Below are 17222 nucleotides of genomic sequence, written 5' to 3' on the forward strand. Positions count from 1 at the left end.
ACTGTATTAAAGAATGTTGGTGATTATTACACTGAAATTACCACCTTAAACAAACAAACAAAAAAAAGACCAGTGTGACACAGTGTATAGGCAAAGAATTGTTGCTGCTGTTGGTATTTTCCAGAATACGGCTGTCGGCTCCTTTTGGCAGAAACAATACTATGTCCTTCAGCAATTACCATGAAGACCACTTTCAAAACCTCAGTGATACAACTCAGAATTCCCTCTTAGTTTTCCAAATATATCAGCTTATTTTCAAGTGGTACTGTAAAGTACCCTTAAAGTATTTCTTCTACCTTGCCTGGCATTACTTCCAAAAGAGCTTTCCTTACAACAGTTTCTTAGGAATACAGTCACCACCTGTTCTCCACAGATCTGAGTGAAAGCTGATGTCTTGCTATTTGATGTATCAGTTCAAAAAATGGAACTGCTCAAGAATTCAGACATGTTACCTATTGCAGGCTTATATTTCACATTGACAGAAGAAATTCGAATGACTTCTTTAGAAACTTTAAATTTGTTCTGGCACCAAATCCTGCTTTCCAGGAAATTAAAACTCTGATGAATTTCTCAACTTGATTAATACCTCCCATTGTGCCAAGGTGGATTCTTCACAGTGAGTATCTGTATTCAATTCACTGGTTCGGTAGTTGGAAATACCAAGGGCATAGAACACTTTGGGAAAGTCAGAAACACAGCATAGAAATCCTAATGTTTTTATACTTTCCATGTTTGAAATGCTTCTATAATGCTGAGTCATAATGTCGTTTAAAGGTATAAGAATAAAGTCAGAAACATGAAAGGCCAAAAAAAAAAAAATGAGACTTGTAAAATACTAAGGATAATACCAAAGGATCCTTAAAGCTAAGCTTAAAACAACAAGTGGAAAGAACAGTACATTTACTTTCTGCTTATGAAAGATGGTACAATCCTAACAGAGTAATAACAACTATTGTACTTGAGTATTCTTTTATCTTCTCTATTAACAGGTTAGAGGCTAAAAACTATGTGTGTGTGTGTGTGTGTGTGTGTGTGTGTGTGTGTGTGTGTGTGTGTGTGTAGTGTTAAATATGGAATTTTAGGCTGAAATAATTAACTGAATAAATAAAGGAATACGGGAGCTATGATATAACACTAGGGCACATAAAGGAAAACTAAAGATTTTTAGATTTCTATCAGACTGCAAATATAATATGAGCAGAAAATGTGATGGCTGCCGGTAAAGCTAACGTAACTTTGACAATATCAATAAGAGAACAGTATCAAGATGAAGGGAAGTAACGGGGCCCCCTGTTACGGGGCCAGACCACACCTGGAATGCTGTGCTGTTCATTCTGGATATACAATGTAAGAGGAATGTGAACAACGCTGGGTGGATTTTCATAGGGGAACGTGATGGTAAGAGGTCTGGAAAGTGTCTTGAGCACCTATGAAAGAAACCAGAGGGTTTGGTCTGGAACAGGAATGACTAGGGAAGTGGTACAGTGAGGAGTGTGTGAAATAAATGCCTTTCTGATCTGAATAGCTGGCGTGCAGAACAGGCATTACTCCCAGAACTAATGCATTTACATTTAAGATATTTTTTTTTCTTAATTACAAAAAAAGTTTGAATTGTTTATTGTGAAATAATGAGAGTCCTAGGAAAGTGTTCTAATGATGGTTAGTAATTATTTGTGGAGAAATTTATAGAAACTTCTGCATCGAAATGGGTCCCTCGCATACAGAACACCACAAAACCCAGGTGATTTTGAGTTCTCACTGGGCGGTAAGGCTGGAATTATAAACTTATAGTTACTTAGAAGGTGTGTTTTAAAGTACACCACAAATGCTCTCTTGCTCCCCTCCCCTCAAAAAAAAAATCCTCATTATAAAAAACTTATTGCATTAGGTATTAGTCCATTAGGTCTTGTATTCATCTTGATTATTCACAGAGTATTATTAAAATGCAAATGTCCAAAGAGGAAGCAGTAATACATGGGAACCAGTTACAGCCTTTTGACAGAAAGACATGAATGAGAAAGGTAGCAAGAGCAAATAAGGGCCACGTGGGCACAGATCCTTAGGAAACAAAATCCTTGTAGGAAAAGAACCAACAATATTTCTTTGAGGTTCTCTTAAGGATCCAACAGAGGACGGAGGCTTCTAGGAAGAGACGGCCCAATGTTCCAAGGCATCTATATCATTACAGCTTCTAATGAGTACAGCTTCTTAAAGGGGTCACAAATGGAAAGCATTCAGTGTTTGTGAATAGAGAGAGTTTCTGTAAAAGTGATGCCTATATAGACATTTAAACAAATCACTGAATTTCAGAAGACTCAATTTGTTCATCAAAACCAAACCAAACTTTCTCATACACTGTACCTTTGTATCACTAAATAAAATTAACTTTGGGTGGGTTCTATTATGTTAGTATATGTGTTTTCATTGAATAATATTTATTAAGGTTCCATATATTTCAAATAGGAGATCAACATAGCTTGGCCCAAGATTTTTCTTCTCAACACCGTCATTGAAATGCCCATGGAAGGCATTTACAGTCTCTGACGAGATCCCCATGATAAGTCCAGTGCCCATCTGTACCCTACATAATCTTTCCAACATCATTGATTATATTCCCCATCTTATATTCATATCCCCGTGACTATATTATGACTACTAATTTGCACTTTCTAATCCCTTCACCGTTTTTTCCTATCCCCACTCCCTTCCAATGTCTAACTATAACATTGCTTTGTACACCTGAAAAAAAAAAAGTGTAAAAAAAACACTGGAAAAAATGGAAAAAAAAAAAACAAAGAAAGAAATGCCTATGTCAATGACCCTAAATTAAACTCATATTTTCTATTCCCCTCCCTGGTTACTCCTCCTTGCTTTGCTATTCTCAGTAATAATACTGTACCATTTTTCCAATTGTTCAATGTGAAACCTTATATTTTCTCGTCCCTACACCATGTCCAAACAAATGCTGACCTCTTTCACTACAAGAAAGGGCTTCATATACCTCTTTGTATCCGATTGCCATTACTTTAGTTCATGCACTAATTACCTTTTACATGTACTGCCATTTCTCATAATTACTATCTGTGCAACCAATCCCTCCCCTGAAAAAATCTTTTCTACAAACTATATATATGAAATGTTTCCTAATGCATACATTCTTATCCAATAGCTCCTTAAACTTCAGTGACTCACTATAAAACTAGAGAAAAAAAGCTTCATTAATATGGCGTGGGAATCTCCTACTATGCGATCTCAATCTATCTTTCCAGCTTTATCTCTTAGTACTTCTTTTTATGGTCATCGTTTTCCAATTAATCCATTGTGCTGTCCATTATCTAAGAGTATCTATGCTTTCCAACAGCTGACATGGCCTTCCTAAGTTTCTTCTAGGAAGAAAGTTTATCCATTTCTCAAGGTCCAGGCTTAATTGTCTTTTCCTTAAATCAATCTCTCTATCTCATTTATTTATGTTTTCCTTTTCCTTGTCTTTCATTCTCCCTTGGAAAATCCCTGTTCCTTTCCCGTGTATTGCCTTATTCCTTACATCAGAGTTTGTTTTTCTCTCCCACTTTGGTTTTCTCCTCTCTTAGCAGTCAAGAGAAGTGCTTTAAAAGATGCATTAGATCCCAAATGTTCTGTAAATGTACTCCGGTTTGATTATAACAAAAATTATATTGCATTATCAGGACAGAAGGATTTATTTAGTCTAGTGGCATCACTTTAGCAGTTTGGAGCTGAGAAACGCCATGTATGAGTAGCTACATGTGTCTCGTTTTTTGCCTTCTTCATGGAGATGGTGAGAACATTTGCTTCCTGGAACAGCACAGCTCTTTTTTAGTGCAGGTGACATTATCACATTAATTTTCTTTATATGTCCCTTTATGCATACACAATATGGAAGAAAAGTTCTACAGTAACTTTACTCTTGAAAAAATCACAAAAAATAAAATCTACTTGCCTTTCGTTGTGTCTGAAGGTAGCACTGGGAACCATGGCTGTTGCCCTGCAATTAGAACAGGTGCCAGGCTTTGGGCAGTGCTGAAACCCTGAGAGCTGAAAGCAGAAGACCAAATGAACCAGAGGACTTAATGATATTGTCACAGTGCTGCGGCCACTCTACCTCAGGGCTTTTATTACGTGGAAAACAAACATTTTCCTTATTGTTTGAGCCAGCTGAAAGGGGGATGTATCTTACTGTAGCTAGAGAGATCCTCACACATAGGACTTGGTGTTGGCATCAGGCTTCATGCGCAGGTGGCAAACGTTAATCACCATTAGGGCTCCAGGGGAGAAGGATACTATTTCTGTTGTTTGCTTAAAAGTCTGTGCTGGTTTGTTGCTGGGTCCTGAGTTGTCAGTTTTGTGTGTGTGTGTGTGTGTGTGTTTTTCGCATCGATCTTTTAAGTTACAATCTCTTAAAATACACTGTTCTTTTACAATTACTAATGTATTCCTTCTTTACTAGTTTAAAAGCTCCATGAGGGCAGTGACTGTATCTGCCAGGAAAATTCCTGTACTTACAGCACCTAGCACAGGGCTGGACAAAGGTGCTCAATAAACAAGAGGCTCAGTAGGTATCTATGAAATGAATGAATGAATGAATGAACGAATGAACATATAGAGAATATCAAAAATATTCTCCTTGCTATTTCCTTTGCTCACACTCCCATACCCTTATTCTTTATGAATGCAGACCTACAAAAGTGAGCTATGTCCTGCATTATAGTAGACAGGAAAGAAAAGAGGGAAGGAAGCTATTTTTACAGCTACTGCTTGTTTCCTCAGTGGAGAAGAGGACAGGAGACTATTCTCAGAGGCAACTTACAAAATATTGTCATAAAAAGCAAAACAAAAACAGAACACTATAATTACCTCCTGTCTTACATCATGGATCAAACAATGTTTTCAATGTTCAGGATCATACTTTTTAGCGCCACAGTGAAGCTTAGCTAATTCAGCATAACTGAGCTGAACAAAGATGTATCAATCAACTATATCAAGTCCCTCAGTTTTTGGATGAGGGAATTGAGAGCTACTGCCACCAAGATCAGCATTAGTCTTTCTTATTCTCTATGATGCAAAAAACAAACAAGTAAATTGGAATGCAGACAGTTATATTCACTGATGATAAAAAAAAAAGGATATTTTCCTGGCGATTTCGTTCCAACTCGGTAATCAGTGTAGCTCGTGGTAGGATGAAAGTTGAAAATAAAAAGAAGATCTGCTCTCTCAAAAGTGATGATCTTATTGGCTTCATGCTTTTCACTCACATAGGCCTGCGAGAATTAACACGTAACATGTTATATTTACACAATACCTCGCTGCTGCTACAAGTCAATTATTTACAAAACGTTGTTTTTGTCTTTATTAATAGATTTTTTAGCTATTAAGGCAAATATGAAAAGGCCAGCCCAGTATATTTTTTGAACATGTTGTAATTTTCCCACATCAAACTGTAAGCCAACAACAATCGCACAAACTGCTTAAAGAGTATGAAATCTCACCAGCCACTGCCAACTTCAAACAAAGCACAGACAGATGATTAGTGTGGTGGCTCAGGATTAAAGTAATAACACGGCTTAAGCGATATATAAAGTGTGTGTGTGTGTGTGTGTGTGTGTGTGTGTGTATTAGATCTATTTAAAACTGAATTTTCTTTAAGACTTTAGTTTTAGTTCCCAGATTAATGAGGTAAGGTGCATAAAATTACTTTTCAAAATGTAAAGTAACATCATTGTGAGATTTCTGCCGTTGTAGTTACCTTAAAAACTTCACATTGTTGCATAACTTTATCGACTCAAGAGCAACCTAAAGTCCTTTACAATACATATTTTGCCTAATAAAAGAGAAGGTCTGAAAAAAAATTCCATCATCTACAAACTTATTTTATACACTACTGTGTTTTACAGTAGACAGTGAGAAGCCTTTGCTTTTCAATACCATTGTCTTCCAGCCCCAGCATTGAGAGGACTTATTTCCATGCATATCAGCCGCACCACTCTTGGTAATTTAGAAATATGAACTAATGCTCTAGAGTAAACAGCATGCCTTTTGGTATTCAATATCGTTCCTACTGAAAAGGAGCATCATTTTGCTCTCTCTTCTGGAAATAGCATTACTAATAAACGTGAGGAGGGCATTCATGTCATGTATCCAATCTTACTGAATATATAAGTTCCTTTGTTCAACCATTAAAAAAAAAACAAAACTCATGGACACCAAAGTAAAACCACATCAATAGTAATTTCAAACAGCATCAGTAAAAAGTAAATGGATTATAAGTAACATACAATATATGCTAATTCTTGCAAGGAAGGAAAAAAAGCCTGTATAAAATTTGCAGCTGTTAATTACATTTCGAAAACTTATTGAAAACTGAGACTTTAATTCCAGTGGAGAGTGAAGCTCATGAAAAATACAAAACAGCAGGCACGTATAATGGTGTCTATTGAAATTACAAGTTAGAGACCAGTAAAGGAAGGAAAAAGAGGAATAAAGAAATCTACATGTTGTCAAAGTAATTTTGTTATGACAACATCATTTATACAAAGGAAAAAAAAAAACAACACCAAAACAATTAAGATGTTTCCACAGCAATTTCCAAAATGGATTCCATGCAGAGCTTCTGTCATTTATTTTAACCAATTGAAATAAAAATTACTAAATTTAAACAACACACTGAACAGGAAAGTAAGTAGGGCATTATGTTTAAGATTTTCACTATCTATTGGAGAGACTTCAATAACATGTTTTGACAACCTGAAATATGTTACCGGGCACTACACACTGAATAATAAAGTGCTGTTTAAAACACCTGCTTATAGATTTAAATTGATTGCCTTTCTAAGCATGTACAACAGCGATGCCTCAAACATAACATTTAGAGTACACAGCTTACCTGTGGAGCTGAAAGCCAATTGAATCTTTCTTCCAATTTATTCATATCCCTGTCAAAATTATTTAGAAACTTGTAGCGAAGAAGGTCATCATCAGTTAAATGAAACTGCCTTCTGGCATAGTGGTAACTTTCATTATTTCCTTTTCTTGGGAAGTCTAACCATTCGGGATGCCCAAATTCATTACCTGCATTAAAAAACAAATATACACCATACCTAGTAATGTTAGCATTTCTTAGTAAGACAGCTCAATAATTATATCATTTGAAGGTCCTTATAATCAGTTTAGGTTATGATTTACTACAACTGTGCCCTGTGAATGACTGTACAAGCCTGGTTCAGAAATAGCATAATATGGCACAAAGAGTACCGACTACACCTGAACTCAGAAGCCCGGTGTCCAGTTTGAGCCCAGCCATGTATTACTCATTGCATGTGTTTTCCCTCATGCACGAACCGAGAACAGCTATCTCTGTCATATTTATTTCATCTTTGAAATAATCTATGAAACCTTTGAGTAATTTCTAAAATCTCTCATCTCTAACAGCTGTGGACTGCTTTACAATTTTCCAAAGGTTTTGTATGTACATTATTTTTTGATCCTCAGAGGAACTCTCTATCATATCCATTTCACCGATGAGAAATCCAGAGCTCTGGGCAGTTAAGGGATTCGCCCCCCCTCACGTAGGTAATAAGTAGAACAGCAACCATTGAAATTGAGTCCTTCTAATTAAAATCCAAAGTTCTTTCTACCTCATCACATTAGGCAGGTACGCTGTAAACTTCAGGTGCTACTGGAACCCAAATCACTCTTATTGTTGATTTTCTTTCTCACTCTATGTGTTACCATTCAATGTGTATCTTAAATTTCAAATGTGTCATTCTCTGTATGTGTGTATAGCTGGGACACTTGGTTGGAAATCCATTTAAACCCTATTTGTCATTATAATGATGAAAATCAGAAACACAACACAGTTGAAAAATGAAGTAAAACAATAACACAGACATATTTTTCATTCTGAAAATCAAATACAGATATTAGTCGTCCAATAGAATGACTCCTATTGTTTTCCCCAAGTTGGATTTCTACTTTACAGCTCCTTTTCTCTCTTAAAAATTAAACACTACTTTGAAAATTTACTTTCATTTACAACTTTAACACTATAATTTTCTAAGCCACGCATTTCTCCTTTGAGTTAGAAAGTATCACAGTCAACGCAAGTGTGTCCTACTTGAAAGAAACTAGTATATTAATATTCCCATAAACAAAAACTAATAAGCTAGGGTGTAATTTATTTGCTGTAGAGTTGTTTGAATTGGTAACCTCTGCTAAGAAACACTGTGATTTACACTGAACTTTTCAGGACCACAAACTAAAAATAACATCCAAACAAATTATGTATACAGCAGTTTCATAAAAATTAAAGTGTCTACAACCATTTTACTAAATTCTAATATTTCAGACTAAGTAATATTGCTTTTGATGTTGCCACCATGGTACAGAGGAGGGAACCAGATTTCTTCCTCTGTGGGCCGATATTCACTTTAGGATGCCTCAAAGTGATACAAGGAAGTGGCCTCCGCTACATTTAGGAGTTCTGCCTGATTCACATCAGCCCAAAGTGGACCCACGGCACAGCTTGGCCCATCACCAAGGCAAACGACACAATGACGCACCTCCAGAATGGTAGTGGAGCACACTGCATACTGAAAACGAAGGTACTGCCAGTTTGGGGAAAATTTTATGTCCCAGTGCTAGTGGGATTTCCACTAGTGGAGAACTTTGGAGAGAACAGAAATGCCGTGAGGTAGCTACAGTATAGCAGCCTACAGATTGGATCCACACCTTCTATAGGCAAAACACTTTTGTTCTGGTATAGCCACAAATCTCCGAGTTGGCAGGAATATGAATCAGCAATTCTTGTAGACTTTTCTGGGGGAGATTGTTCCTTCACTGCCATCGTGATTATTACAAGAGAGGCAGCAGCAAATGCTTAATGTCTGCTTATTACATGCCAGGCACGCGCTCGGCACGTGAATCAACTCTTTTCCATTTTCAACAACCTTGAATAGGCAACATTAGTGTTCCAAGTTTATAGGGAAGGAAACTGAGGCACAGAGTTATTAAGTAGTAGGGCCAATGAATCCAGAGAGTCTGGTTTTAGTACCCTGACTCTTACTTACTACTCCACAATACTGCTCAGAAGTAAATACCATGGAAATACAGTGCAAAGAATGGCCCACCTCTCATACGTCAACAAAGAGACCATGCTCATAGATTGACGTGCAGATGAATGGAGTGAGAAGGTGAGACACAGTGAGGCGTTTGGTTTAGCAATAAAATAGGGTTTGTGGTGAGAAGAAGTGGTGAACCGACAGGATGTGGTTAAATTAGGATAGGCCTCATAAAATTCGGGCCATGCACTGCAGGCAATAGGGGACCAAAAGCGAATGTTAATTAGAGGAATGAGAAGTTCAAATGTGTTTATTATTAAAGTATTTCTGGTGCAGTGTGGAAGACACTGGATATAGGGGATAAATGGCAAGAAAACTAATATGGGTGGAATCCAAAGTATAAGGTAAGAGATGAACGAAATGCAAGGGGAATGTAGAAAATAATGATTCAAATGGCATTTCTGAGGTGGAAACAACAGGATTTGATGAGTGCCTGCCGAATCGAGGGTGTGAGCCAAAGGGAAGTGTGAGTACAGTTTTGAAGTTTCAAGCTCAGAAGACGGAGTAGTGACAGGCAGCACTGACTGCACGAGGGGAAAACGGTGACAGAGGAAGTGTGTGGGCAGAAGATAATGAGCTCAGTTTTGGGCATGCTAAATTTAAGACCTGAAGAATACACAGGCATCCATGGATTTAGAGTTAACACTGAAGAAAGGTGCTGAAATTCAGGAGAGACTTGAGGATGAGTCGTAAGAGTAATTTTCAAGGGGTCAAATGAGCAACACTGGTTACAGCCAGAGGAAACAGAGGGCATGGGGTAGCGTCCCAAGGATGTGCAGGCAGAAACATTACAGAAGACAGAGAAGCAATGGTCAGCAGAGTAAGGGGAACAGCAGAGGAAAAGACAGAAGACTAAGAAGAGTTTCAAGGAGGGAGATCAGTGTCAAATGCGACCAAAAAAAAAAAAAGAAGTGTTATTTCATATCCCTTTGGTGTAGGAATGAGATAGTGCAGAACTGTGTTTTTCAATCTATAGTATGCTCCAAAGGAAGCATAGAGATTCCAAGACAGCTTGTTAAAAACGTTCATGCTCTGGTGATTCTGATTCATCACCTTTGGCGGGGCGAGTCCCAAGCAGGAATCTAGAGTCTCCTCAGCCTCCCTGTAATACTATGAAAGGAAGTGGGCGAAAGGGCACACCTGGAAGGATAACAGCATGGAGATAGGAAAGTTTTTTTATATCCAAGTAAGGACAGTGATAAAAATGATGCCCGTGAACACAGATTCCCAAGACAGCTAGGTTTGGGATTTAATTCCAGTGAGGCCACTTATGAGTGATGTGATTTCAGGCAATTGAATCTCTCCAGTACTCAGTTTCCTCCTCTGTAAAATGGATAGTGAGTTTTAGAAAAGCAATTTTAAGATTCAAATGAGGTAAATGAGGCACTTGGTACAGGGACTGGCGGCTGTAAGCTTTCAATGTACGGCAGCCTTTAGGTTACACACTTCACCTCATTACTGATGTTGTTCAGGAAAGCATGACATAAAGGGCAATTGAGGAGAGTTATACTAAAACTACACTTCCACCATTCTGAGGGAGGGAACTGACCAGCCCCGCTCTCCCGCAGACATACAAGTAACCACGATGAATTCAAAGGCAGCAATTGGGCTCCTCTTCACTTATGTTTCCTGATACGAACATTTCTTTCTTTAAAGCATGAATATTCAACACTGATGCATTTATTCATATATTTAATAGTATAAACACATTTCCCTAAGCTAAGTATTAATGACCTTTGAATTATCTACTATTTTAGATCTTAAAAGACAACTGAGAGCAAAAATAATTTTGCTACAAGACACCCAGATCGATAGGGAAAATCAAGTTGCCGGTATGTTAGGAATCCCCTGTGGACGTTCTTCCTTCAAAACCTCTGAACAAATTCTCAGGGGATATATATATATATATATGTGCATATATATATATATATATATATATTCACAAACACACACATATATATATAATTACGTAGTATATGCAGTATACACTAGTATATCTGCAGCATATACATGCTATATATAATATATATTAGATTATATACATAGTCTATATATATTTTGTAGTATACATTTGATTATATTCCACTGAAAATTTACAATTTAGACACCGTCTAAAACTACAGTTCTGCTCTGCCTGGAACACTACTGGCACATGAGGGCCTTCTTATCTCCTAATTTATTCCCAGCCTTCTTGAAACGTGACCCCAAGTCACAACTCCTATTGTTTGTCATCTTTTCCCACTGCCTCAGGTGCACTAATAAGGTGAAAAGATAAATTCTTCTCCACTGTATAGTTTAGCTTCTCCCTTAGCATGCCTCCTGGGAAGCACAGTTTTCATCAGTACAGAACTGAATGGTGAAATTGACCAAAACTATTCGGGGCAATATTAACCCATCTCATAATCTGAATAAAAGGTAAGTACCTGATCCCCAGACACACACACACACACACAAACACACACATGTACAGCCTCAAGGATTCATAGACTCAATCCAAAAACTCAACCAATATGAAATTACATTGTTTTTTTTATTAGTTTCAGTTGTACCAAACAATGTAATAGTTAGACATTTACACCCCTCACAAAGTGGTAACTTTTCCCCAATCTACTACTCCTCTGACATCGTATATAGCTGTTACAATTCCATTCCTATACTGTATTCCTAGATTATAGAAAATGGAGCTACCTTATGACCCAGCAATTTCACTCCTGGGTATCTATCCAAAGAAATTGAAAACACTAATTCAAAAAAATATATGCACCCTTATGTTTATTGAAATTACATTACTTATATCTAACATTCTAGCACAAAAGTTCACCTCCTAATAATATATAGCATAAATAAGGAGTGACAAATAGCAAAATACAATTAAATGAGATAAGGCATGCAAAGTATTTAGAAGAGCATAAAACATACAACCTGTGACTCAAATATTACCTAATATTAGCTAATATTATAGTGACACATTTTTATTTTATTGTTTTATTGTACAAGTAATACACTGATACATTATTTTAAAAATTATTTAGAAGAGTTCAAGAGAGACAGTATGTGGCTCAATAAACATTAGCTAATATGAGCTATTATTATAATGTTGTATTTTTCTTCGTTATTTTTATTTTCCCGAATGTACTGATAGATGCATTATTGTTAAAAATCACAATTAAATATACCCATTTGCTATCTGAAATCTTACCAAGTAAACACTTGCTATGGCCTGAATTCTACCGATGTTGAAATCCTAATCCTCAACGAGATGGAATTAGGAGGTGGCACCTCTGGGAGGTCCTTAAGTCATGAGGGCGGAGCCCTTAGGGATGGGATTAGTATTCCTTTAAATAAGATACTCCACTCTTATTGTTTCTCATCTTTTCCAACTGCCTCAGATAGACCAATGAGGTGAAAAGATAGCTCCTTAGCCCCTTCCACCAAGAAAGGATACAAACAAGAAGTCTGTCCTCCAAAAAGGACCCTCACTCAACCATGCTGGCCCTCTGATCTCAGACTTCCAGGCTCCAGAACTGTGAGAAACACATTTCTATTCTTTATAAGTTACCTGATCTATGGTATTTCATTATAGCAGCCCAAGTGGACTAAGACCACTGTTTCTCTTTTGGTAAATATATTTATTTCATTTATATCTATAATAATGGCTATATACCTACATCTCTATATCTATATCTATATGCTATCTAGCTATCTATCATTCAACTTACCTACCGTGTTTCCCCGTAAATAAGACCTAGCTGGACCATCAACTAACGTGTCTTTTGGAGCAAAAATTAATATAAGACCTGGTATTATATTATATAATATTATATAATATTATATTATATTATATTATATTACATTACATTATATTATATAAGACCCATTATTAGATTAGATTAGATTAGATAAGACCAGGTCTTATATTAAAATAAGACCAGGTTTTATATTAAAATAAGACCGGGTTTTATATTAATTTCTGCTCCAAAAGACGCATTAGAGCTGATGGTCCCACTAGGTCTTATTTTCGGGGAAACACGGTATCTACCTACCTAACTACCTACAAGTTGTTTTGAACCAAGATGGATTTATATTATATGCTAATTTGAATTTTAATGTAAGTATTTTCCACGTCAATATGTATACATCTCTATAATGGTATCCCATTATGTACATATAATGCAATTTTATTTAGTCATTCCCCTCATGTTAGTCATTTGGTTTTTTTCTAATATTTTAGTATTACAAAAAGTGACCAGTCTTATAAATGCATCTTTGTACACTTGTTTCATATTTCCTTAACATAAACTGAATAAGTAAAACAGCTGTTCAAAAAGTAAACAGCAGATATGATTCTAAGAGCAAACATTTCCCAAATTTTGAACATTCCTAATTGAAGATACAGGCACAATTAGCAAATTGTTAACGAAAATAATGTTCAAAACACACAAATTATATTCCTAAATGTATATGTTTAAGATGCGGCTTAAAATGTATTTTTCTTCATTTATTTTTAAGATTTTATTCTAGTGCCCTCTAAGGTATGCCAATTTTAAAAATTAATTTACCTTTTCAATAACATATCTAAAAATCATTAACTATTAAGAAGAAATTGTATTACATGAAGTCAAATTAAGTACTTGGAAATATGAAAAAAAGATGAGAGCAAGAAAAATGTCTGGTATCATAATCCAATTTAGGATTTTGTATGTATTTTAATTTTTACTTCATTTATCCTTTACAAGTATAGACACTACTTTAAAGAAAATTCCAATAAGCATTCTTATACAATATGAAATATAAAATTAAATTTCTAAATTAGAAAAAAAGAACTAGTTTTTTAAAAACTCAAGATGTTAAGAAGACCCTATTCTTCTAGAGAATAATTTATTAATCTCTATTAGAGACTAATTTACATTTTCTGAAAATCTTCTCCTGGCGAGGTTTCTTTTTAAACTGAAAGATACGGAAAGTTGCACACAACAAAGAAATAGATAGATAAATTACATTAGTGACTCCAAACAGAACATTCCACAATGTGGCTTTTGAATGTTAGCTCAGTTGTAAATGAGCTGACAAGGGGCAAATTAACTTTAATGTAGACAAACATAACATTAAATTTCATATTTGGTTCAAAACTGTGAACACAAGCATAAAATAAATGGAAGCAAATCACAGAAAGACTTTCAAAGTGACCTTGGAATAATAGTGAACCATTCTCAGACTGAACAGTGAAAACTGGAAAATGTCTGTTAGTTATCTTACACTAGCTCACAGCTCACAAACCTAACGAAGAAAAATACTGTCATTAAAACAAGTTAAGAATGTTCTTCTCAGCTATGGTCTACAAATTACTTAGGGTATGTGGCAGTGCTGAGACAGTACAGTGAAATATGGCCATCCAAATAAGCTTATAACTAAGGTCTGCTATATATAAAGATGGATAAGAAATCTAAATTTATTCAGTTGATGGCAAAGAAGGTAATTTATTTGTTTTAGTACAGATAACTTGGTAGAATAGTAAACACTTGATCTGAATCAGCATTTAATTTAACCAAATAAAAAATATATATGTGTATATATTTCTAAATTATATATAAATATATGTCATGTATACATGCATACATAATATATGTATATATTCCTCAATGAATGCAACCTGAGGTTCGTGCATGCCTAGTGATTCTGATGTTTTATGCAAAATGTTGTATGTGTGTTAATCTGTGCATTATTCTGAGGAGAAAGGTTTTCTTCAGATTCTCCAGGCATCTGAGCCTCAAAAAGGGTAAGAACCAGTCACTCTATTAGAACATTCGGAACTATAAGAATGGGCCACAAGTCAAGAGTTTCTAAGCTATATAAAAAAGAAAAAAAAAAGTAGAAGCCGAAATTGAGGGAAGCATTTTTAAAACCTTTGGCTGGTTTATTCAACAGATAAGAGGCTTAGAAAAGTTACATTTAAACTAATTCTAGCACACAGAGGCAAGGAACTGACACCTGAGAACAATACTTTTGAGTCCAAATTATGCATTTCACATAACTTGGAACTAACCATCAAGCATGATCTTTCTGCTCATTAAATTATGATTGTGATCACTAATGTAAAACATAAAATGTTACTCATTTCAAAATGCAGGGAGGATAGTGATTTCTTGAGCTGTCACTTGGGACATTTTGTAAGAAAATTCACAGTTCACGCCATGATTCACTGCATTCAATATAGTAACAGAAGTGTGTGCTTCCAGAAATGAGAAAGCTGAAAAGTTGGCTAAACAGCTTTAACAAAGGAAAGCAAGTGACTAACAATGCTTTTGTTAATTAATGATTCTAGAAAATTCTACCAAGTTCCTTCTCTCGCTTTCCATTCCCTCTGTAAACAGCACCATTCTTGTGTGGTTAATTGTGAAAAACCTCTAAGCACAAAATTCCTATTGGGATTTCTTTTCCTGTAATTAATTTTTTGCTGTTTGATGCAAAGGTCCAAACTATAAATTGACAAGAAGCCAGCTGGTACAGTGATGAAATTTGAGACAATACAACTAATGAAAAAAGCCCCAGCTCTGTTAAGCTGAACATTTTGATTAGTGGGTTTGTGTGTTTTGTTTCTCTAAACTGTAATGCATACTAATTTTACCTAGGAATTAATTAAAGTCTATCACTGTTTCCATGCTGTGGATGTTATGTAACTTTTTGTTGACACCACATTTGTTTATTAATATATATGAGACTAAGGTACAATCCTAATGAGAATGTAAAAAAACTTTAGCTCCTACCCCTCTTAAGTGTCCTGAAGACTAACTCTTAAAAGGGAGTACCTATTTTAAAATCAAATGCTTTGGTCTTCCTCAGGGGCTTCAGTGAGTACTCAACTCATCGAAAGGTGGGACACAGCATAAAATATTTTTCTACATCAGGGCCCATGATTTTCCTATTTAGAAAGATAAACTTGCTACTCACTCTCCATCCCACTTTTGAAGCTGATTTGTATGGTTCTGGTCAGGGGCCACACCTCATGTTTCTTTTTCATTCTCCACAGTACACCCTAGTGTACTGTAACAACTCAGGGGCTCCTTAAGTTTTTGTTATGGTTGGCTGTTTCCCTACACAATTATTAAAGGATCTAACGTCACAGGTCTAACGGCACAGAATAAAATATAATGACCAGATCCAGAAGATAGGATAAAAGGCTGGCATGCTCGCGGAGGCTGGCAGAACAGACCTCAGCAGTGCTACTGGGGATGCATCATTAATGTCTCCACACTGTGGGTTTCAGGTAACTCTTTGTTAACATCAAGTGTCTCTCTGTATACACTTTAAATACAGATATATGTATAAATCCAGGGGTGCCAAAAAAATTTACAAGTGGACACTTTGGTCAGCGCTGCTCAAGCAGTAGTTCGCTGTTATCAGAAGTGTCTGGACGCTGAGGGTAACCACTTTGAGCACCTCTTGTAATTGCAGAAGTCAAACGTGACTTGTATTCATCTTTTGTTATTGGTATATTCTGAGTATTACAATTTTAATAATTTTTTTCCTTCCTTAAAATGTGTATACATTTTTGGCACCCTCTGTATATGTGTGTTTGCATGTATGTATGCATGTATATATGGTACAGTCCTAATGAGAATATTAAAAACACACACACACAAAACTCTAATGTCTATTCCTCTTAAGTGAAGAGTATTTTTAAATCAAATCCTTTGGTCTATGGGTTGTCCCATGGAGCTTCTCTCATGCATACCGTGTTTCCCCGAAAATAAGACCTAGTCGGACCATCAGCTCTAATGCGTCTTTTGGAGCAAAAATTAATGTAAGACCTCGTATTATATTATATTATATTATATTATATTATATTATATTATATTATATTATATTATATTATATTATTATATTATATTATATCCAGTCTTATAGTAAAATAAGACCGGGTCTTATATTAACATTAATTTTTGCTCCAAAAGACGCATTAGACGCAAAAGACACATTAGAGCTGATTGTCCGGCTAGGTCTTATTTTCGGGGAAACTCGGTACTTCTCCTCTGTTGCCTACATCCTCTTGTCTTACTTACTCTTTTTCATTTCCTGCTCCCCAGTTCACAG

At 35.8% G+C, this 17222-nt stretch overlaps 1 protein-coding gene across 1 annotated transcript in view; it reads right to left on the bottom strand.

Moving 5' to 3' along the window:
- Positions 1–17222, bottom strand: part of GBE1 (1,4-alpha-glucan branching enzyme 1) — a 253230-nt gene that overhangs the window by 25132 nt on the left and 210876 nt on the right. Inside the window, 2 exon segments of the mRNA XM_033134959.1 lie at positions 5146–5276; positions 6899–7083. Coding sequence (XP_032990850.1) covers positions 5146–5276; positions 6899–7083 — 316 coding nt within the window.

Source organism: Rhinolophus ferrumequinum, chromosome 2 (assembly GCF_004115265.2).
Source record: "Rhinolophus ferrumequinum isolate MPI-CBG mRhiFer1 chromosome 2, mRhiFer1_v1.p, whole genome shotgun sequence".
Lineage (NCBI taxonomy): Eukaryota > Metazoa > Chordata > Mammalia > Chiroptera > Rhinolophidae > Rhinolophus > Rhinolophus ferrumequinum.